The 25,329-nt window shown below is 38.2% G+C and overlaps 1 protein-coding gene across 1 annotated transcript in view; it reads right to left on the bottom strand.

The window, feature by feature from the left end:
- Positions 1-25,329, bottom strand: part of LOC128999803 (elongation factor G, mitochondrial) — a 30,408-nt gene continuing 5,079 nt past the window's right edge. Inside the window, exons 6-15 of the mRNA XM_054426485.1 lie at positions 24,897-25,015; positions 23,446-23,638; positions 22,558-22,729; positions 4,895-5,041; positions 3,713-3,907; positions 3,428-3,580; positions 2,217-2,334; positions 943-1,062; positions 621-781; positions 1-269 (exon numbers count right to left, since the gene is read on the bottom strand). Coding sequence (XP_054282460.1) covers positions 84-269; positions 621-781; positions 943-1,062; positions 2,217-2,334; positions 3,428-3,580; positions 3,713-3,907; positions 4,895-5,041; positions 22,558-22,729; positions 23,446-23,638; positions 24,897-25,015 — 1,564 coding nt within the window. The 3' untranslated portion in view covers positions 1-83. The remainder of the gene's footprint in view (positions 270-620; positions 782-942; positions 1,063-2,216; positions 2,335-3,427; positions 3,581-3,712; positions 3,908-4,894; positions 5,042-22,557; positions 22,730-23,445; positions 23,639-24,896; positions 25,016-25,329) is intronic.

Here is a 25,329-nt window from a genome sequence, read left to right as displayed (position 1 = left end):
CAATCTGTACAACAAATTTAATGTAGCCTATTTACATTTATATACAGTTCCATAATATATACACATTTGGTAACAAAGTACAATTAGTTCTTTCGCTTCTTCTCCTGAACAGGACTTATTCCCATGCTCTCCTGGTGTGCCTGTATTATCTTGTCCTGGACCTCAACACTGGCTGGGGAATACCTGGAGTATTCCATGCTGAACTCGCCCTTTCCTTGGGTAATAGACCGTAGCTCTCCCACAAACCCAAACATGTTGTTAAGAGGTACCTAAACAAAGAAAATATAAATTTAAAAAGTTGATGGGGCAGCACTGCACTAGACACACCACCTTTGCCAGTCAGCGCTGCAAGTCCCCTTTTCCAATTATCATTTAACATTTTTGGGACTCTTCATAGACAAAACGTTTGCAATTCTATCTTGGTTGTCATGTTAACCACTTGTGATCTGGAAATTGTTTAGAGCTTGAAAACTCAAAAATGAACTCTTCTTAATGTGTAAGTTTGCATCGTTAATCATTTATTACACTTTTCCAACAAATTATCTTGGTTTGAATGTCTACTAAAGTAAATAAAAACAGGATATATTAAAATTGTATTTATAAGTGTATTCACAACTAACCTCAGCATAAATAGAGAACCAATCCAGAACACCTTCTTGGTCAAGCATGATTCCACTCCTTTTGTTGATAAGAGAGATAACAGAGCCCTGGAACTCTGTGGGGGCATTAACCTCCACCATCATGATGGGCTCTAGAATTTGCCATGTAGCCTCCTCAAACGCTGCAAAGTAAAACGGTTAAATTGTTTTTTCTTTATATTTGAACCGTTTAAAAAAAGAGGGATTTTTTTTGTCAAAATAAATTATTTTACTAATCACAGTAGCATTTAATATTAGAACTATCAAACATATAAATAGTTTGTCTACACACTGAGTACTTTACCTTGCCTGAGAGCTCCTTGTGTAGCCAAGTTGAAGGCTAAGTCACTGGAGTCAACAGAGTGATGAGCTCCGTCTTGTAGTCTCATCCTTAAACCAGCCAACTTGTTGCCAGACAGCCAGCCTGGAAATATCAGTAGCATCATCAAACTCAAATGCACATCAACTTACCTTTGTTGGCTTCAGCTACAAGTTTTATTCGTTTACTCCTGAAAGATGCTAAATACCAATAAATGTTCGTCCCTGGAAAACTCTAACCCTATTTTTTGGCAATTTCTATAAAGTTTTAGGATTTTATAATCAACGTGTAGTTTTGAAACCCTTGCCAGTTTTTTAGAATAGGCTATATACTTTTTGATATGTCTGAAAAAATATGCACTATCCTCAAGAATGCTGTTGTTTGTTGTTGTATTTATAACTGTAACTTAAAAAAAAAAACTTTAAAAAAATTAATAATGACTATGATATTGATACCTAATCAATCATGAATCAAATTCAACAGTTTCCTAAAAATTAAGCAACTAAAATAAAAATAAATAGGTTACTAACATGAACATGTCATCAATCAATCTTATATTTTGTCAAGGATGACTAGTTATGAGGTTAAAACCCCATTTCCAAATACTTTTCTCGTAAATTGTTTGGCAGTCTAGTTTTGACCTTGGCCGGCCTCAAGCGTTTGTATATTTTTGAAAATTTTTGTTTCTTTGCGTGTTTGTATATGGAGTAATTTTGACAACGGCAAGTGCAAGATTATGTTTGACAATTGATGAGAAAAGGATTTGACAACGGGGTTTTAGCCCCGAAAATAATCATCCACGATATAGGATTGATTAACCACAGGTTAGTAACCTTATTTTTGTCAATTAATCAATCCTGGAGGCAAATTATGAATAAAATACAGTTGTCCCTTGATATTCAGACTCTTTGTAAGCCTACAGACTACGTAGTCTGACACGCTGCCAACAGTCACTTATCAGTGTTATCAACCAAGCCTGCAGGGAAGTGGGATTCAATCCCACTTCCCTGCATTATACTGCATGTACATTGCATATCATTGGGTAATCTATTTTTAATAAATTACATGTACTGTTTGGTACTTCTTGTTGACTTCAACGTGCTTTTATTCTGTTCCAAATGCATAAGGAAAACCCTATCTTGAAAATCTGACATTTTTCGTAATCTGACACCCTACCAGCCCCTCATGACAATTATCATGGGACAACTTTAGTCACATCTGATTTCAAGACATAAAGTAATGGGTAACAATTAACAAACCTTTTTGACACATGAATTCAAATCCTTTCTTCACAGATGGCACGTAGACTTTAGGTAGGTTTGGTCCACTGGTTTCGTCTTTGAACTCGATAACAGTGTTCTGGTGAGGAGGGAGTGGCTGTAACACAAGTCAGAAGCATATTAAATTTATATTTGTTTACCTTTCTTCATTTACATTACAAATTAAAAGTTGTATTTTAATGGGAAGCCAGATGACTGATTAAGGAGTAGGGACTTTTAAGAAGTAGTAGTTAACCCATTGACAACGACCTAAGTCTGTAGCCCGTTACATCATTTCAGCGCAAGATAGTCGTGCTTTTAGCCCACTGGATCTCAAGTAGTATGTCAAATCTAACCTAAGAACACTAGTGTCGTTGTGTAATTGAACCGTTCAGCTGACAGTGGCATGGTAGTTCAGTTGGCTAAGGAGTTTCACTAAGGAACGAGAGGTTAAGTAAGATGAGGTTTAAACTCCGGAAACTCTTCAACACCACAAAAAGAACAAGGGAATGGGCTAACTACTCAAGAGCCCTAACGGAGTATAACTCAGAGATAAGAAAAAGTAAAAGGATAACCTGGAGGCAGTTCTGTGAGGGGATAAAAAAAACCTTCCAAAAGCAGCTAGATTGCAAAAAGCGCTACAAAGAGAGGTGCCAAATCCTCTGGACTCATTAATACGGGAGGACGGGAAACATACAGCGGGTATGGAAGAAACCCATGAAGTCCTCCTGAACACCCACTTCCCAGGGAATATTCCGTTAGGCGGATCAACAGGACAACTCCCTATACCCTGGATAGGAAATCGCCTAGGGAAATAGCAATGGCGAGAAGATTTTCAAGCGAGCTGTTCAAGCCGGAGGTTGTGAGGTGGATAGTGCAGGATTTCTTCAAAGATAAGAAATGTGAGAAAAGAGATCAACATAGCTGAAAAAAAAACACTCATGAAAAAATAACACTCTTTGAAAATTTAGTAACAGAGCATTCAAATGTTGTTAAATAAAAGTATTTAATTATGAATTGTGAAAGGGTTTCTCAAAACAATTAATTATGTAATCAGTATTCACGTTTCTACTCTACATTAAAAGGGTATCGTACAACAACCAACCTGATATAAGCTTAAGATCAATTAATTGCATAGAGTAAATAATTGTTGTTTCTAAAGAGATTACTTCAAATTAATTAGCCTTTAGGACTGTAGCCCTGATGCTCACCTCCAGTATGCCGATCACCCTTGCGTACTGTCCCTGGCCACCATGTTGCTTCTTGTGAAAGTAGTCAAACTTGAATGGGGCGACCAATGTTTCTCTGAACGCTACCTTCGGCTTACCCAACACGACGGGACAGTTGTACTCTCGCTCCATCCTCTAAAAAATGGATTGAAAACAATCAGATGTACCTCATAGTGATTGATACATGAACAAGTCAAATAATCATGCTACACAAGTAAATCGATTAGCTTTCAAAAAATTAATTGAAGTATTTCTTGATCAACTTACCTGAGCATAAATCTCCAAATGCAACTCGCCCATCCCAGATACTAGTGTCTCCTTTACATCAGGGTCGTAAGCGTACTGGAACGTCGGATCTTCCTTTGTAAACCTCTGGACAGCCTTGGCAAAGTTGTCTCGGTCTTTGGAGTTAACTGGGTTGATCGACATTGATATTACCGGATCAGGCACAAAAATGGACTCCTGCAGTTGAGAAAACAATGTTTAAGTTGGTTAATATTCATAAATTCAAATGTCAGTAAAAAGAGTATCCTACCACCAGTGTGAATACTATACCAACTTCAACACTTTCAGAGTTATCTAGACAGGTGGGATGGTAATAATAAAAGGTACCTAATATAGCACACATAAGCACTTTAACACGTTCGCTGCTGACCGCTAGATGCCGGGACGGCACCAGGAGCTGAACTAACGCTCGCCGCTGCGTAAACATTGCTGCCGGTACACTGAATTACTGTAAAAACAACAGTAGTTGTACTGGATGGCAATGTTCTGCAATAAAACTGGCTATGGACATAGTACTAAGTGATTCTGATAGATAGCAGCACTACCCAGGTTGCAGTCGGTAAAGTAGTGTCGCTATCTAGCAGGAAAGAGGTGGGACATACCCCTGTTCTAAACGACCCTGGTGGTGATTTTTGGAAACTACCTATATTTTTTATTGTCAGAAAAGTACGTCCCCACGAGCTGCAAAGAAATATAGGGCGCTCGTGAAGAGCTGGCTGATCCATGGTAACGTTAAACATCAATGAATGGCGACGTTCCAGAACGTTCCTAGCTCCTGGCGCCGTGGCCCGTTTTACGTTCCGGAACGTCCGTAGCAGCGAACGTGTTAATACTTTTAACTGAAATGACGACCATACGAAGGTAGGTATTTTAAGCCCTGTATGAATAGAGATAGAGTGTACTGTAGAATGAGAGGCGCGATCTTGTAGTCTTGTCACTGACTAAGGTCGACATGTTCCTTAGACAGGACTGTTGATTAATAGCCCATATAGCTATAAGTAGGACATTCACAAGGTAGTTTCAGAGTTATTAGTTAGTTAAATAACACTAATTTGTACAGTGTAATTACTTAAAATAAAATTACCCTTGTAATTTTTTCTATCTATTTCAGATTAGAAAGATTCATAATATAAATGTTTAAAAAATAACTATATTGAATCATACCATTGTAAGTTGCAGTTTTGGATCAGTCACAAAGCTGTCTCCGCTAGCACAGTCTACTCCAAACACAGCAAATATGTCACCAGCATACACTTCATTTACGTCTTCCATTTGATTTGAGTGTAATCTAACCAGCCGTGGAATGCGAACCTAAAGCAAACAATTTTGTTAAGTTTGTGAAATCACTCAGAAACTGATTGGTCCTAAACATGGAATACCTATGTGAATCAAATTTTATGTAAGTTATTTCTTTCTAGGATAAATACCTGCCGACCAAGCAAATTTCTATCTGCCTGGATTGATTTTCAATTAATCTATTAAATTAACATTTATGTTTAACGAGTGCCTAGATTAGCTGCAACAGGGAAACTAATAAAGTGTGTTTTTTTATTAAATATCAATAGCTTAGTATAAAATAAATAAATCCGCCAAGTTTGATCAAAATAAATCCATAAATAAGCCAACTTCAACATTTTAAAATATTCTCTATAAGAATAACATGGGAATTTTAAATTAAAAATTTTTTTAATTTTCTCCGTAACCAATCACCGTACAAAAACACTTTTGATTTGTTTTTTTAAGCTCTATAAAAGGTCTGGATAAAAATTGATAAATTGTGTGTTTTAAGGGTAAAAAATGAGAAAACCCCATTTTACCCCATAAAACCCCCCGTTAAACTCCGTTCCCATGGTCCGATCATGCTGGTTCCCGAACTCATTCAAGTTTATTCCGCATTACACCTTCAAACCAAATTTTATAAAAAGCGGACAAAAATAACTCAAGTTATCGTCCGGACGGACACATATATATATAGATATATACAATTTTGAACGAAGGGTGTTTTTGGCCTCTGGGGACATAAAAATAAAAAAGTAAATCGGTCCCGGGCCTAGGTCTTACCAGTAGTTATGTAAAGGTCTGTTCGAGCGCAGGGTGAGGGTGATATCCCCCCAGAGCGGGTTCATTTTTTGGACTCGAATAACCTTCTAGAGCTGGTTTATTCCTTGGACTTGAATAGCCCCCCAGAGCGGGTTCAGTCTTTGGACTTGAATAACCTTCTAGAGCTTGTTCATTCCTTGGACTTGAATAGCCCCCCAGAGCGGGTTCAGTCTTTGGACTTGAATGTCTGGACTAAGACTCGAGGCACCCTCAGAAATTCAGAGAGCAGTCTTCTGCAGTTCTTTTTCATAGAATCCGCCTATAATTTCCTCGCCATTTTGATCGGCGATCCTATAAGTAACCGGTCTAGTGTTTAGAATTCGTGCTATTGTAAATATCTCCGAAGTCCAGTTTTGTTTATATTTATTCGCAAACACGTCTTTTTTCGTCGTGATACGAACTCTATCACCGAGGTCGAACTTGCTGTTTTTACGAACTTTGTGTTCGCGCTCAATGTACATTTTTAATAGATCAGCCTCGTTATCTTTGTTGACCTCAACTGGTCTCATTTTAATAGTGTGGTGATAATCGTGTTGGTTATACTCATCTGTGACTTCTTGTAGTATATCGTACCACTTGTGGGATTGTCGGACATGGAATTTCACTTTAAGTTTCTCATTCAGTGTCCTATGATATCTTTCAATTATTGCGGACTTCTCTTCACTCTCTGTATGGTATAGTTTGATATTATGCCTCCTCAACATGTTGTTGAACGGTTTGTTTTTAAACTCTGTACCTTTGTCGGTATGTAAAAGCTTCGGTGCTTCATGACCATCACTGTTTGCTCTTTTTATAATCTTCTCGAAAGCCGTTGTCAACTCTGCCCCGTCTTTTTTCTTTAAAGGTTCGGACCAAACGAATTTGCTAAATGTATCTATGACATTTAAAATGTACTTGTACCACTTGTTCTCCCTAGCGTACTGCTTCATTATTAGTAAATCTGCAGCCCACAAATCGTCGATACCCTTGGTGACTATTCGGCGTTTAATGAACTTTTTAATAACCGGCCTGTGCAACTCCTTGGCTTCTAGGTAAAGTAATTTGTCATAAAAATCAGTTAGAGCTAGGGCAACGAGCCATACTCGAGCTTCAGAGACTGCAGAGGAACACCAGGCCGGGCTTTTAGCTGATTCGATCAGACATGCCTCCCATAGAGAATCTGAAACCCCCAATGAACGCCACGTTAGGCTTTTAGCTGCAGGCACACCTCACATAGAACCTCAGAGACATCTGATGAACGTAACATTCTAGTACCAGCCAACACAAGTAGAACTGCGTCACATAGAACTGCTGAAACACCTGAAGAGTACCAATAGTTGAATTGCATCACAAAGAGCCGCTTAAATGTCTGATGAACAGCATCAGGCTGGGGTGGTGGCCAACAGTAACAGAACGACTTTACAAAGAGCTGCACAAGCACAAGAGGAAACTCCTGTTATTATACAGGAAAGACAACGACGGAGATAAGACTTCATGAGTATGATGTGGAGCCTATTTAATGGTATAGTTTTTCGATAAGATCCGTTCATTGATTATATCAATCACAGTTTTTTTGTATAGGCAGAATGAGCCAAACATGTAGATATTGTGATACAGTAAAATGGGAGCTAATAGGGATGTGTTGTTCAAATGGAAAAGTAAGGCTTACTTTACCTGCTGAGCCAATTGAGCCACTAAAGACCCTTGTCGTTGGAGAAACAGCAGAATCCAGGTGTTTTTATACTAAATTTGGAAATATAACTCATGCTTCCAAATGACCTCATTTGGTACTTTTGGCCAAGTTGTATAACATGACTATCCCACAACGTTCACTGTGCAGGGGCAAATATAACATAGAATTGGCTTATTACTCCCACAACCCGATCAGCCTCATGGCTTCCTACAAATATTCTTCATTGGTGGTCGACAAGCTGAGGCTATAAGGTGCTGTGACAACATCCTAAAACATAGTACAAAGCCTTCAACGCATTTTTTATGGCAACAATATTTTAATTGCGTCCTTTAAAACCGCATTAGATCAGTGGCCGTCAGATGGTTTTAAAGCCATTATGCGTGCTGACTGCTGTCCAGCTGGGGAGCATGAGTGATGATTCGACGCTTCGACTGTTGATGAAGTGGCAGTGGTCATTGTTGGCAATAAGTTTCACTCACGAGATATTGTGCTGTGCCAAAGAGATGACACTTTTGGTTAGAGTATCTGAAACTCATTGCTTCTATGATGTTTTGCAATACCTTCCATGTTTTAGAGTGATCAGGAAAGCTACCATTTCAACATTCAACAGAGTAATCCCACAACCAAGCATCCTACAACTAAAAAGCGACTGCAATACAGTTTTATGTGTCATAATGGTTTGTCAAAACCACTTCAACCCAATCATTCACTACAGATAACGGTTTAGTCGGTTTATTGTAGACATGTGTGCTAGAATTGAAATACCAACAATGAAACAGCATGCTCTAATGATCTTGGTCAAATAGTGATGGAAAGTGTACAAAGATATATCCCAGATAGATTATGACTGAGATATAGCTATAATGGGTACCCTTTGTACAGAAAGTGATCAACAAATTACGGTGGACATTATTCTCAAATAAATGTATCAGGATGAGGATCTGTGGATATTGACAACTGTTGGATTGTACCATACAACCCAGTTTTGACAAAAATTTTCAACGCCCATATTAACATGGAGTACTGCAGTTCAGTGAAGAGCATAAAATACATATGCAAATATGTAAACAAGGGAAGCGACCAAGCTGTTGAGGGAAGCTGCACCAGAGATGAGGTAACTCTTTACCAATCAGGACGTTACTTGAGTTGTAATGAGGCAGAATGGTGTATCTTTGGGTTTCTAGTTCATGAAATCCCACTGTTACTTATCCGAGTGTTCACTTTGAGAACTTCCAGAGGGTTTACTTCAACGACAACAGCCTACATTACGTTTTACAAAACCCAAGAGATACTAAATTTACTGCATTTTTTGAGCTGTGTACTAATGATGAATTTGCTAGGACCCTTTTTTGCAATGAAGTACCCCACTACTACACCTGGAACGCTTCACGAAAAGAGTTCCAGCGTTGCGGTATTGGCTTTCCAGTGGAGAATCAGCCTGATTTAAAGTATTCAGAAGCGCTAGGACGAGTACCACGGCCGTTAACTTCGAGTGCTACTGTTTACGTATGCTACCGTACTTCAAAGTGTATGTGGTCCTACTTGCTTTGATGACTCAAGAACTGTTGAAAGCCATACATACAATCCATATAGAGAAGTGTGTGAAGTCCATTCTTTGCTCGATCGTGATGACTGCTGTGAATCCACAATACGTGATGCTGTTCTGACTCGCTCTCCACAATGTATCAACGTGAGTCAACGTGAGCCACATCAACGTGATCCTGGCGAGCACCTGTGGGCTGTCAAACCCCTTACAACTTTGAAAAACCCTTAAAGACGACATGGCTGAAGACATATTGGTGTGTTTTCATTGAGAAGTTCCAGGTACACTCTATAATGAGGTAGTTTACAATGAAGTGTTACTGGCAATTATATGTCTGGTTTCGACGATGTGTGGTAGAGATTTGAGTTCATTTGGCCTTCCCACACCTCAACTAGAGGTCAATGTCAATACAGAAGTTCCAGGTACACTTTATAATGAGGTAGTTTACAATGATGCGTTACTGGCAATTGCATCTCTAGTTTCAACTATGTGTGGTAGAGATTTGAGTTCATTTGGCCTTCCCACACCTCAACAAGAGGTCAATGTCAATACAGAAGTTCTCAAAGAGATGCCATACAATACTACTGACCTACAGAACCATGTTTTAGGAAATTTACCGGAACTTTCACCGGAACAACTTGATGTGTTCTGTTTTGTTGCAAACAGAATTGCTCAGCAAAAAGGAACCATAGTTTTCTTGGATGCACCAGGTGGTACTGGTAAGACTTTTCTAACAAATTGGCTGTTGGCAGGCGTAAGAAGAAAAGACCAAATTGCTCTTGCTGTTGCGTCATCTGGAATTGCGTCAACGCTTCTAGAAGGCGGTCGTACAGCAGCTTTCAAACCACCTCTCAAGTTGAATTCTGGTGATGCTGTTACCTGTAATATAAGGAAAATTCTGATCGTGGGGGAAAGCTCTTAGATGCTGCAAACTTTTGGTATGGGATGAGTGCACCATGTCACACAAACGTGCACTAGAAGTTCTCGATTTGACACTTAAAGCTGCCATAAACCGTTAGGACTTAATGGGAGGGTTGGTTGTTTTATTGGCTGTAGATTTCAGGCAAACCCTTCCAGTAATTCCTCGAGGAGCACCTGCAGACGAAATAAGTACCTGCATTAAAAAGTCTGCTTTGTGGAGTTACGTTGAGGAAAATAATTTGATGCAGAACATGAGAGAGATTCTTCAAAACGAACACGATGCTGAATTGTTTTTTTTCCAATTTATTAAACATCGGAAATTGACAGATACCTGTTGATAGCCAACAAAGAATCTCATTTCCTCTAAACTATGCCAACATGGTTGATTCATCGGAGAAACTAATACTTAAAGTTCATTAGTTACCATCAGTTGCTGAGAATCATTTGTCCAGTGAATGGTTGTGTGAAAGAGCTGTACTTGCTCCCAAAAATTACACTGGTAATACAATCAACAGCAAGATAGTTACAGCAATTCCAGGTGGCACATCAGAGTATCTGTCTATTGACACTGTGTTAGAAGAGGATGCAGCCGTTCAAAATCTAGTATAGTTTCTCAACACCTTGGAGTTTCCAGATGTCCCTCCTCACAAAATTGAATTCAAAGTGGGGAACCTGTAATGCTACTGAGTAACTTGGAACCTCCACGACTCTGCAATGGTGTCCGACTTATCGTTACTTCGTTTAAACAAAACGTTATTGAAGCCCAGGCTTGTGCAAAAAGCTATATAGTTTTCATACCAAGAATTCCAATCATTCCAACAGACTTAGCGTTTACATTTAAACGGCTTCAATTTCCAATGAAGATTACCTCTGCCATGATAATAAATAAAGCACAAGACCAAACTCTTTAAGTAGCCGGTTTACATCTAGAAAACTTCTTGATTAGCATTGTATTTGTTATTTTAAGTGTTACAAGACGTTTCTTTTATTTACTTACTGTACATCTAGAAAATCAATATTTTTCTTATGGCCAACTGTACGCGGCATGCTCACGTGTATCGTGCAGCAGAGATTTGTACACATACACACCAGACAACAAAGCTGAAAACATTGTTTATAAAAACGTTCTGTAATAATTGCTGCAAAGTAATCTCAACCCCATTGTAATCTGAAACTGCACAAATTAAAAGCCTTTTGAACCAACCACTCTTTCATTTAACTGTTAGCTACCCCAGAATTTGGTACATTTACCTCCGCACTTAAATTCAATATCGCCCGCAGTGAAGTGGGGGTATTTTAGCTAGCTTCAAAGAGCGAATTTGAAAATTGAAAATCCTAACTATACCAGTATTGATTTATTGTATGGATTCAATTAGTAAGCCCCCAAAACTGTGATCATAATAATTAAAATTTAAGAATGTTAAAAGTGATATAGTTTCTTAACTAGGCTATGCTATTTCTTGTTTTACAAGAGAATAAAAATTGTTTATAGTTCTAGAGTTAAGGAAGCGAAAAATTCAGCAATGTTAATAAGATAGCTGCCGCTCTCAACACTTGCATAGCGGCATGGGAGCTGGTCAACGAGTACAGAAAACCCATTTATCGCTCAGGAAATCAATACACTAACAAGTTGGACTGAGTGGGTGAAAACCATATCCTGGGATTAGTGAAAGGTTTTAGGGACTCCGAAAGTTGGGATATCAATGGTCTGTCATGCTCTATTCGTAAGGGCACAGTTGATGGATAATCATGCCACCGACTAAACTTGTTAACCTCTGCTTGACTAAGGGAATCTTTCCTGACAGCCTAAAGATAGCTAGGACTATCCTCATATTCAAGAAGGCTGATCCCTCTTACACGACAAATTATAGACCTATCTCTATCTTGCCAGTCTTCTCTGAGATGCTGGAGACCAAAAGATAATTGTTGACATATTTTGAAAACAACCAACCATTCCCAAATGATCATCTAGGCTTTAGACACATCCTCTGCTCTCTTGAAACTTATCGGTGCTATTACAGATGCTTTCGAGGATAACGAGTCGGTCCTTTTGAGACTCTGTGACCTGAGCAAGGCCTTTGATGTGGTTTCACATCACATACTGTTGGCCAAGCTAACGAGGCACGGTATTGGAGGCACAGTTTTGAACACCTTAAGCAGCACCTCAGTAGCTACTTGACAGACCGAAAGCAGCTAGTTCTGGTGAACGTAAATGGGTAAACCTTATTGTTTGCTGACGATACCACCCTGTTCATTAGGGAAAGACCATTGAGCGATTGATAGATCTACAAAAAACGCTGCATACACTCGTATTTGAAAAATATTACGTATATATAGCAATTATTGTTAGATCTACAAAAAACGCTGCATACACACGGATTTGAAAAAAATTACGTTTATATAGTGATTATTGTTAGATCTACAAAAAACGCTGCATACACACAGTTAGATTAGGCTAAGTTAGGTTAGGTTAAGACAGGTTACGATAAGTTAGGTTAAGTTAGGCTAGGCCAAGTTAGGTTAGGAAAATCCGGCAATGCCATATAAGATAGCTGATGCGAAAGTGTAACTAGCTAAGTATGTAAAGATAAGTGTAAGGCGTTGCTGGATTTTCCTAACCTACGCCATATAAGATAGCTGATGCGAAAGTGTAACTAGCTAAGTATGTAAAGATAAGTGTAAGGCATTGCCGGATTTTCCTAACCTAACTTGGCCTAGCCTAACTTAACCTAACTTATCGTAACCTGTCTTAACCTAACCTAACTTAGCCTAATCTAACTGTGTGTATGCAGCGTTTTTTGTAGATCTAACAATAATCGCTATATAAACGTAATTTTTTTCAAATCCGTGTGTATGCAGCGTTTTTTGTAGATCTAACAATAATTGCTATATATACGTAATATTTTTCAAATACGAGTGTATGCAGCGTTTTTTGTAGATCTATCAATCGCTCAATGGTCTTTCCCTAATGAACAGGGTGGTATCGTCAGCAAACAATAAGGTTTACCCATTTACGTTCACCAGAACTAGCTGCTTTCGGTCTGTCAAGTAGCTACTGAGGTGCTGCTTAAGGTGTTCAAAACTGTGCCTCCAATACCGTGCCTCGTTAGCTTGGCCAACAGTATGTGATGTGAAACCACATCAAAGGCCTTGCTCAGGTCACAGAGTCTCAAAAGGACCGACTCGTTATCCTCGAAAGCATCTGTAATAGCACCGATAAGTTTCAAGAGAGCAGAGGATGTGTCTAAAGCCTAGATGATCATTTGGGAATGGTTGGTTGTTTTCAAAATATGTCAACAATTATCTTTTGGTCTCCAGCATCTCAGAGAAGACTGGCAAGATAGAGATAGGTCTATAATTTGTCGTGTAAGAGGGATCAGCCTTCTTGAATATGAGGATAGTCCTAGCTATCTTTAGGCTGTCAGGAAAGATTCCCTTAGTCAAGCAGAGGTTAACAAGTTTAGTCGGTGGCATGATTATCCATCAACTGTGCCCTTACGAATAGAGCATGACAGACCATTGATATCCCAACTTTCGGAGTCCCTAAAACCTTTCACTAATCCCAGGATATGGTTTTCACCCACTCAGTCCAACTTGTTAGTGTATTGATTTCCTGAGCGATAAATGGGTTTTCTGTACTCGTTGACCAGCTCCCATGCCGCTATGCAAGTGTTGAGAGCGGCAGCTATCTTATTAACATTGCTGAATTTTTCGCTTCCTTAACTCTAGAACTATAAACAATTTTTATTCTCTTGTAAAACAAGAAATAGCATAGCCTAGTTAAGAAACTATATCACTTTTAACATTCTTAAATTTTAATTATTATGATCACAGTTTTGGGGGCTTACTAATTGAATCCATACAATAAATCAATACTGGTATAGTTAGGATTTTCAATTTTCAAATTCGCTCTTTGAAGCTAGCTAAAATACCCCCACTTCACTGCGGGCGATATTGAATTTAAGTGCGGAGGTAAATGTACCAAATTCTGGGGTAGCTAACAGTTAAATGAAAGAGTGGTTGGTTCAAAAGGCTTTTAATTTGTGCAGTTTCAGATTACAATGGGGTTGAGATTACTTTGCAGCAATTATTACAGAACGTTTTTATAAACAATGTTTTCAGCTTTGTTGTCTGGTGTGTATGTGTACAAATCTCTGCTGCACGATACACGTGAGCATGCCGCGTACAGTTGGCCATAAGAAAAATATTGATTTTCTAGATGTACAGTAAGTAAATAAAAGAAACGTCTTGTAACACTTAAAATAACAAATACAATGCTAATCAAGAAGTTTTCTAGATGTAAACCGGCTACTTAAAGAGTTTGGTCTTGTGCTTTATTTATTATCATGGCAGAGGTAATCTTCATTGGAAATTGAAGCCGTTTAAATGTAAACGCTAAGTCTGTTGGAATGATTGGAATTCTTGGTATGAAAACTATATAGCTTTTTGCACAAGCCTGGGCTTCAATAACGTTTTGTTTAAACGAAGTAACGATAAGTCGGACACCATTGCAGAGTCGTGGAGGTTCCAAGTTACTCAGTAGCATTACAGGTTCCCCACTTTGAATTCAATTTTGTGAGGAGGGACATCTGGAAACTCCAAGGTGTTGAGAAACTATACTAGATTTTGAACGGCTGCATCCTCTTCTAACACAGTGTCAATAGACAGATACTCTGATGTGCCACCTGGAATTGCTGTAACTATCTTGCTGTTGATTGTATTACCAGTGTAATTTTTGGGAGCAAGTACAGCTCTTTCACACAACCATTCACTGGACAAATGATTCTCAGCAACTGATGGTAACTAATGAACTTTAAGTATTAGTTTCTCCGATGAATCAACCATGTTGGCATAGTTTAGAGGAAATGAGATTCTTTGTTGGCTATCAACAGGTATCTGTCAATTTCCGATGTTTAATAAATTGGAAAAAAAACAATTCAGCATCGTGTTCGTTTTGAAGAATCTCTCTCATGTTCTGCATCAAATTATTTTCCTCAACGTAACTCCACAAAGCAGACTTTTTAATGCAGGTACTTATTTCGTCTGCAGGTGCTCCTCGAAGAATTACTGGAAGGGTTTGCCTGAAATCTACAGCCAATAAAACAACCAACCCTCCCATTAAGTCCTAACGGTTTATGGCAGCTTTAAGTGTCAAATCGAGAACTTCTAGTGCACGTTTGTGTGACATGGTGCACTCATCCCATACCAAAAGTTTGCAGCATCTAAGAGCTTTCCCCCACGATCAGAATTTTCCTTATATTACAGGTAACAGCATCACCAGAATTCAACTTGAGAGGTGGTTTGAAAGCTGCTGTACGACCGCCTTCTAGAAGCGTTGACGCAATTCCAGATGACGCAACAGCAAGAGCAATTTGGTCTTTTCTTCTTACGCCTGCCAACAGCAAATTTGTTAGAAAAGTCTTACCAGTACCACCTGGTGCATCCAAGAAAACTATGGTTCCTTTTTGCTGAGCAATTCTGTTTGCAACAAAACAGAACACATCAAGTTGTTCCGGTGAAAGTTCCGGTAAATTTCCTAAAACATGGTTCTGTAGGTCAGTAGTATTGTATGGCATCTCTTTGAGAACTTCTGTATTGACATTGACCTCTTGTTGAGGTGTGGGAAGGCCAAATGAACTCAAATCTCTACCACACATAGTTGAAACTAGAGATGCAATTGCCAGTAACGCATCATTGTAAACTACCTCATTATAAAGTGTACCTGGAACTTCTGTATTGACATTGACCTCTAGTTGAGGTGTGGGAAGGCCAAATGAACTCAAATCTCTACCACACATCGTCGAAACCAGACATATAATTGCCAGTAACACTTCATTGTAAACTACCTCATTATAGAGTGTACCTGGAACTTCTCAATGAAAACACACCAATATGTCTTCAGCCATGTTGTCTTTAAGGGTTTTTCAAAGTTGTAAGGGGTTTGACAGCCCACAGGTGCTCGCCAGGATCACGTTGATGTGGCTCACGTTGACTCACGTTGATACATTGTGGAGAGCGAGTCAGAACAGCATCACGTATTGTGGATTCACAGCAGTCATCACGATCGAGCAAAGAATGGACTTCACACACTTCTCTATATGGATTGTATGTATGGCTTTCAACAGTTCTTGAGTCATCAAAGCAAGTAGGACCACATACACTTTGAAGTACGGTAGCATACGTAAACAGTAGCACTCGAAGTTAACGGCCGTGGTACTCGTCCTAGCGCTTCTGAATACTTTAAATCAGGCTGATTCTCCACTGGAAAGCCAATACCGCAACGCTGGAACTCTTTTCGTGAGCGTTCCAGGTGTAGTAGTGGGGTACTTCATTGCAAAAAAGGGTCCTAGCAAATTCATCATTAGTACACAGCTCAAAAAATGCAGTAAATTTAGTATCTCTTGGGTTTTGTAAAACGTAATGTAGGCTGTTGTCGTTGAAGTAAACCCTCTGGAAGTTCTCAAAGTGAACACTCGGATAAGTAACAGTGGGATTTCATGAACTAGAAACCCAAAGATACACCATTCTGCCTCATTACAACTCAAGTAACGTCCTGATTGGTAAAGAGTTACCTCATCTCTGGTGCAGCTTCCCTCAACAGCTTGGTCGCTTCCCTTGTTTACATATTTGCATATGTATTTTATGCTCTTCACTGAACTGCAGTACTCCATGTTAATATGGGCGTTGAAAATTTTTGTCAAAACTGGGTTGTATGGTACAATCCAACAGTTGTCAATATCCACAGATCCTCATCCTGATACATTTATTTGAGAACTAGCTGTACCCGCGGGCTTTGCCCCGTTTAACTTCATAAGTGAGCTCGTTCGCACGTCCTGGTTTAAGTTCGTTCGCTACGCTCACTCATCTTTACGTTGGAGCTCGTTCGCTGCGCTCACTTGCCTTCAGGTTAGCTCGTTCGCTACGCTAACTCGCCTCCAGGTTGAAGTTCGTTCGCTACGCTCACTCACCTTTTGGTTGCAAATTAGCTGTTGTCAAAAATTAAAAAAAAAATAATAGTGCTGCACCCTGTTGGTAATCCTTGTAACTTTAATGCTATTGAACATCATAGAACAGAACCAAATTGTTTAATTGAAACAGCTCATTAACAGATTCATTAATTCCATTTAAATATGAGTACTCATAAGGTTAACATGGGAAACTCCAGAGCCACTGGGGCGGAGCCCGAGAGTCCGATCAAAATAAAAACAACTTAGTTTTCCTATTTAATGCCTAAAGAATCAGTGTACCAAATTTCAGCCTCCTAGGTAAATGGGAAGTAAGAGAATTAGTGATGAGTGAGTGAGTCAGTCAGTCAGTGAGTCAGTGAGGGCTTTGCCTTTTATATATATAGATAATGTCCACCGTAATTTGTTGATCACTTTCTGTACAAAGGGTACCCATTATAGCTATATCTCAGTCATAATCTATCTGGGATATATCTTTGTACACTTTCCATCACTATTTGACCAAGATCATTAGAGCATACTGTTTCATTGTTGGTATTTCAATTCTAGCACACATGTCTACAATAAACCGACTAAACCGTTATCTGTAGTGAATGATTGGGTTGAAGTGGTTTTGACAAACCATTATGACACATAAAACTGTATTGCAGTCGCTTTTTAGTTGTAGGATGCTTGGTTGTGGGATTACTCTGTTGAATGTTGAAATGGTAGCTTTCCTGATCACTCTAAAACATGGAAGGTATTGCAAAACATCATAGAAGCAATGAGTTTCAGATACTCTAACCAAAAGTGTCATCTCTTTGGCACAGCACAATATCTCGTGAGTGAAACTTATTGCCAACAATGACCACTGCCACTTCATCAACAGTCGAAGCGTCGAATCATCACTCATGCTCCCCAGCTGGACAGCAGTCAGCACGCATAATGGCTTTAAAACCATCTGACGGCCACTGATCTAATGCGGTTTTAAAGGACGCAATTAAAATATTGTTGCCATAAAAAATGCGTTGAAGGCTTTGTACTATGTTTTAGGATGTTGTCACAGCACCTTATAGCCTCAGCTTGTCGACCACCAATGAAGAATATTTGTAGGAAGCCATGAGGCTGATCGGGTTGTGGGAGTAATAAGCCAATTCTATGTTATATTTGCCCCTGCACAGTGAACGTTGTGGGATAGTCATGTTATACAACTTGGCCAAAAGTACCAAATGAGGTCATTTGGAAGCATGAGTTATATTTCCAAATTTAGTATAAAAACACCTGGATTCTGCTGTTTCTCCAACGACAAGGGTCTTTAGTGGCTCAATTGGCTCAGCAGGTAAAGTAAGCCTTACTTTTCCATTTGAACAACACATCCCTATTAGCTCCCATTTTACTGTATCACAATATCTACATGTTTGGCTCATTCTGCCTATACAAAAAAACTGTGATTGATATAATCAATGAACGGATCTTATCGAAAAACTATACCATTAAATAGGCTCCACATCATACTCATGAAGTCTTATCTCCGTCGTTGTCTTTCCTGTATAATAACAGGAGTTTCCTCTTGTGCTTGTGCAGCTCTTTGTAAAGTCGTTCTGTTACTGTTGGCCACCACCCCAGCCTGATGCTGTTCATCAGACATTTAAGCGGCTCTTTGTGATGCAATTCAACTATTGGTACTCTTCAGGTGTTTCAGCAGTTCTATGTGACGCAGTTCTACTTGTGTTGGCTGGTACTAGAATGTTACGTTCATCAGATGTCTCTGAGGTTCTATGTGAGGTGTGCCTGCAGCTAAAAGCCTAACGTGGCGTTCATTGGGGGTTTCAGATTCTCTATGGGAGGCATGTCTGATCGAATCAGCTAAAAGCCCGGCCTGGTGTTCCTCTGCAGTCTCTGAAGCTCGAGTATGGCTCGTTGCCCTAGCTCTAACTGATTTTTATGACAAATTACTTTACCTAGAAGCCAAGGAGTTGCACAGGCCGGTTATTAAAAAGTTCATTAAACGCCGAATAGTCACCAAGGGTATCGACGATTTGTGGGCTGCAGATTTACTAATAATGAAGCAGTACGCTAGGGAGAACAAGTGGTACAAGTACATTTTAAATGTCATAGATACATTTAGCAAATTCGTTTGGTCCGAACCTTTAAAGAAAAAAGACGGGGCAGAGTTGACAACGGCTTTCGAGAAGATTATAAAAAGAGCAAACAGTGATGGTCATGAAGCACCGAAGCTTTTACATACCGACAAAGGTACAGAGTTTAAAAACAAACCGTTCAACAACATGTTGAGGAGGCATAATATCAAACTATACCATACAGAGAGTGAAGAGAAGTCCGCAATAATTGAAAGATATCATAGGACACTGAATGAGAAACTTAAAGTGAAATTCCATGTCCGACAATCCCACAAGTGGTACGATATACTACAAGAAGTCACAGATGAGTATAACCAACACGATTATCACCACACTATTAAAATGAGACCAGTTGAGGTCAACAAAGATAACGAGGCTGATCTATTAAAAATGTACATTGAGCGCGAACACAAAGTTCGTAAAAACAGCAAGTTCGACCTCGGTGATAGAGTTCGTATCACGACGAAAAAAGACGTGTTTGCGAATAAATATAAACAAAACTGGACTTCGGAGATATTTACAATAGCACGAATTCTAAACACTAGACCGGTTACTTATAGGATCGCCGATCAAAATGGCGAGGAAATTATAGGCGGATTCTATGAAAAAGAACTGCAGAAGACTGCTCTCTGAATTTCTGAGGGTGCCTCGAGTCTTAGTCCAGACATTCAAGTCCAAAGACTGAACCCGCTCTGGGGGGCTATTCAAGTCCAAGGAATGAACAAGCTCTAGAAGGTTATTCAAGGCCAAAGACTGAACCCGCTCTGGGGGGCTATTCAAGTCCAAGGAATAAACCAGCTCTAGAAGGTTATTCGAGTCCAAAAAATGAACCCGCTCTGGGGGGATATCACCCTCACCCTGTTCCACCACTGGACGACCACTAGTTTTCTATTATATGGCTCCGCAATTCCCTTTTGTACATTTAGACTTCTCTATTTTCACCTTATGCTGTAAACAAAATATGCGATTGGAATTTCCATTTGTTTTGATTTGCTGTGTATATTGCATTATTATTTCCTCACCAGCATGGTAACCCATAAGGTCCATGTTAATTTTGTAAAATTTTAAAGTCATTTTTTGTGCTTATTTTTGATTCTATTTTAATTTATGAAGGGATTTTGCACATCTGTTCCTGTTTTGTTGCATGTTATAAAGTTTGTTTCAGCTTTTATTATTCCTTGTTGGATATTTATCCTTATATATAATACGTGAAGGGGATTTCTACAAAACACTACTCCTCCGTTAATAATGGACGGATTATTACAAACGATGAGTCAAAATTAAGTATTTGTTGTGTTGACACCCCCTTTCACCAATTCCTGTAATAAAAGTCCTCGGGCTTTGCCCCACAGGCCATCAAAATCCCAATGTATTTCTTATGAAAAAATGATTTTGTTTACTTAAACAGATGAATAATTTGTATTAATTACGGCTGTTCTTAGTAAACACATGATACACACAAGAGCGTTCGTTTTCAGTTTCGATAACTGGAATGGAGTGATTGAATACATTATCTTTGAGTTTACTCTTTTAAGTCATCGGGAATAATTATGACTGTTATTCGTTTTGAAATAACACCTGTAATACTTTGCAATTGCTCGAATCCGAGCAACAGGTGCACTAGTTTTATTTATTTGTTGAATGTTTGTAATCTGAAAGTATAATACTCATGTTAAATAATTTTAAGGAAGACTCCTTGCATATTTATACTTGTTCTTATTTTTTTAATTTTATTTGTTTTTTTTCAATATTTAAAATGTTTATACTGTAATTATGTTAAATAGTTATAAGCCAAATTTGTTACTAGTAGGAAATATATTTTTGTACATATTTAAAAGTTCACACTGACTCAAGATCAAGATAAAGATGGAAAATACAGTTGGTATTATATGAAACGCTTTTTATAAGGCTTATGCAGTTTTGTATTGTAAATTCATTGTATTATGTGCTGTAGCAAGTAATAAATAAATAATCCATCAGTATGTGTAGATTTTCCCTGCGATGCAAAGGAGCTGAGAAAAAAGGTTTTAAATAAAAATGCTTGCCTATTAATATATAGACTAGAGGTCGTCCAGTGGTCGAAAACTCGACCAAAAATATGCAATGTACAGACTTCACCCCACGCTGTAAATAAAACATGTGATTGGAATTTCTTTAGTTTGTTTTGATTTTCTGTTTATATGTCATTGTTATTTCGGCACCAACATAACAGCCCCTATGGCCCGTGTTAATTTTTTTCAAATTTAAAATTATTTTTTGTGCTTACTTTTGAGCCTATTTTAATTTATAAAGGGATTCTGCACATCTACAGGAAAATATCAAGAGTATGCGTAGATTTTCCCTACGATGCACACGAGATGAGAAAAAAATGTTGAAAGATAAATGCTTGTCTATTAATATATAGATAACTAGCTGTACCCGCGGGCTTTGGCCCATTTTACTTCATAAGTGATCTCGTTCGCATGGCTCAATCACGTCCTGGTTAAAGTTCGTTCGCTACGCTCACTCACCTTTTGGTTGCAAATTAGCTGTTGTCATAAATTAAAAAAAAATAATAGTGCTGCACCCTGTTGGTAATCTTTGTAACTTTAATGCTATTGAACATCATAGAACAGAACCAACTTGTTTAATTGAAACAGCTGTTAAGATTCATTAATTCCATTTAAATATGAGTACTCATAAGGTTAAAATGGGAAACTCCAGAGCCACTGGAGCGGAGCCCGAGAGTCCGATCAGAATAAAAACAACTTAGTTTTCCTATTTAATGCCTAAAGAATCAGTGTACCAAATTTCAGCCTCCTAGGTAAATGGGAAGTAAGAGAATTAGTGATGAGTGAGTGAGTGAGTCAGTCAGTCAGTGAGGGCTTTGCCTTTTATATATACTAGAGGTCGTCCAGTGGTCGAAACTCGACCAAAAATTTGTAATGTACAGACTTCTCTTTTTCACCCCACACTGTAAATAAAACATGTGATTGGAGTTTCTTCAATTTGTTTTGATTTTCTGTTTATATTTCGTTGTTATTTCGTCACCAGCATGGAAACCCATAAAGCTCATGTTAATTTTTTCCAAATTTCAAATTCATTTCTTGTGCTTATTTCTGAGCCTATTTTAATTTTAAAGGGATTCTGCACACCTACAGAAAAATATCTTTCTAACAGTATGCAAAGAATTTTCCTGTGATGCCCACAAGCTGAGAAAAAAGGTTTTAAAGAAACATGCTTGCCTATTAATATATAGATAGATAGATATAGATTAAAACAAGCAAATCTGATCATACTTAAGCTTGAATCATATGGTGATATATTACTTGTAACTGGCTTAAGCTTAAAAAAAGATTAGTAGTTTTTGAGAGATCATTTTTTAATGAAACAAGATCAGTTAAAAATTGCATTCAATACAAGGGACCAAGGTCATTTAATTCAGATGATATAAACACATAAAAGTAGGACTTCCAAAGCCACTAACACTAACCTATCACAGATAAGAATCACAGATAATATCAAACCTTCTTATTAGTCCTGACATTGAACAGCTGATCTCCCTTGACGAGCTTGCCTTGGTAGCAACGCATGTAGGTCAGCTGACCGAAGCGTCCGGCCTCCAGCTTGAAGGCCAGTGACATGAACGGAGCCTTGCCATCACGAGCTGGGTTCATCAGCACCTTTTGTGGTTCTGAACTGAAAATTTGGTCAAATTTTTAAAACTAGTATTTTGAAACCCTTTAAAAAGTGCAATTTATCTTCTTACTTTTAAAAGTAATAACTAAATTTATACAAAAAAAGATTAAGAATTAATTTTTATCCTTAACATAAAAAAAAGTTCACATAACTGTACAATACCCACAAATATGATTTTCTGACAATGTCACTTGTTTCATACTTACTATTCTAACACTTGAAAATAAATCCTTATAGGTTTAAGTTTTTGGTCAGCATAATTGTATTACGAACTGCAACACTGCACCTCACAAATAGTGGGATTTTCAATAATTTGTGGCGCATATTTTAAACTTCAATATTTCAAAAGTGGGCAGAGTATAACATTGCTGTAATGGTAGGACAGTCAGGACATACACCGAGGAGGCAAAGTGGCTCTACTCATTATTACTACAATTTACCAAGAGATGAGGACACTGCCTAGGTAGAACCCGAATTTGAGTGAGAGATGGGAGTAGAAAGTGAGATGCCTTGTTTACCGTTGCTACTGATTAAGACAAGTTGTTTCATTATCCAGGACCATTCATAAAAAGCCCAATGATCAGCTACCATAATTCAAGATAAAATCAAGTGCGCATCTACGGGGTCAGATGGAAGGGTTCTTTATTTTTTGAATAGCCCTTGAATATTGATATCGTTGAGTGACAATAATAAGGTAAGCCAAGCTTATTACTCACTCTTTTGAAGTCTCCTTCAGTGCAAAGTTTTCCACTTCCCCAGGGTTGGGTAAGTATTGCAGTACTCCATCTAGCAGGGGCTGTACTCCCTTGTTCTTGAGTGCGCTACCAACCATCACAGGAGTGAAGTTACGTTTCAGACAAGCCCTCCTCACACCATCCATGATTTCCTTCTCACTAGGCGTTTTCTCAGCTACACCATGTTATCTTTGTTACTTTGAGTGATATGGTTACACAAGCCAATAAAAATCACTCCAACACTCATAATAGAAGCTAAGATATATACAATCCAATGATTAAATTTAAATCTTCTTTGCTTTCTACTAGTGCATCTTATTCCAACACAATGTACATGTGAAAAGTTTTGATCTCTTAAAGAATCTGCATTTCATCTTTCAAATTAAAAAAAAAAGAAGGAAGCACATTTGTAATCCTACTAATATTATAAATGAGAAAGTTTGGATGTATTGATGTATGGATGTATGGATGTATGTTTGTGACAAGTGAACGCGAAAAATACTGGTCGGATTGGGCTGAAATTTGGCATGATGATAGCTCACATTCCCGATTAACATATAGGCATATTCTTATTTCAAAAATCCTTTCGGGCTCCGCCCCAGTGGCTCTGGGGTTTCCCATGTTAACCTTATGAGAAATGGAATTATTGAATCTTAACAGCTGTTTCAATTAAACAAGTTGGTTCTGTTCTATGATGTTCAATAGCATTAAAGTTACAAGGATTACCAACAGGGTGCAGCACTATTATTTCTTTTACATTTATGACAACAGCTAATTTGCAACCAAAAGGTGAGTGAGCGTAGCGAACGAACTTCAACCTGGAGGAGAGTTAGCGTAGCGAACGAGCTAACCTGAAGGCAAGTGAGCGCAGCGAACGAGCTCCAACCTAAAGGTGAGTGAGCGTAGCGAACAAACTTCAACCAGGACGTGATTGAGCCATGCGAACGAGATAATCTTGAAAATTAATAAGTTAAACGGGGCAAAGCCCGCGGGTTACAGCTAATATAGGAAATAATTTACACAAACTTCATGACAAATTATTAGCTTTTGATAGCTCATAGATGTCAGGGTTACGCATGAAAACTATTGTTAGAGGAACTATAAAGATTGTGGTTGTGAACAACGACATGATCATTAACTTATTCCTACTGAACAAGTTTTTCTTTACAATCATATTCTTGTAAAGCGTGGAATTCGATGTCAGCAAGAAACCAATTCTATTACTCCTAACAAAAATTAGTCTTATTTATTCTGTTTATTCATCTCTATCTTAATTTTAATATACAAGAGGAAACACTGTTTGAACAAAAGGTGGAACACTAACTGTTTCATAGCTTTCTCTAAAAAAAAAACATCCTTTAAAATAAAAATGTTATTTTGAATTCTCAAAAAAGTGTGTTAGGTTAAAACATGGAAAAAACATGCACAATTACATAGGAACATCTCGCCAAGTTGATCATCTGCATTGGCCACATGTTCGATCAATTCTTGTCTGTAGTCTTCCGCTTCTGATCTCATGTCTTTGGGGATATCTTCTTCCCTTATGTTTTCACTGCAATCACATTTAAATCAATTGTATAAAATTTATTTAAAATGGAGCGGGAATGTACAGGAAAGAGAATTAAAAACAATACAAGCTGGATAAATTAAATTTCCAAAGGTATTAGAAGTAAAACTATGAGGAACCCATGAGTCAAAGATTGACAAGAGATCTAGAGAGGCTGAAGAGACTGTAGTTAAGACAGTTTAGATAGAGAACAAACAAAGAAAGACGAAGATGTTTTGAAGAAGAAAATGGAGGAGAGAATTTCTATATGGATGGTTGTTGAGAAGACCGAGAGATAAACATAAAATGTGAAAGGAAAA

This window comes from Macrosteles quadrilineatus, unplaced genomic scaffold (genome assembly GCF_028750875.1).
Source record: "Macrosteles quadrilineatus isolate MER2022 unplaced genomic scaffold, UCM_ALF_1.0 Scaffold_8__2_contigs__length_117827958, whole genome shotgun sequence".
NCBI classification, from domain to species: Eukaryota; Metazoa; Arthropoda; class Insecta; order Hemiptera; family Cicadellidae; genus Macrosteles; species Macrosteles quadrilineatus.
Note: the sequence above shows the minus strand (reverse complement) of the source record. Positions and strands in the feature narration are given on the sequence as shown.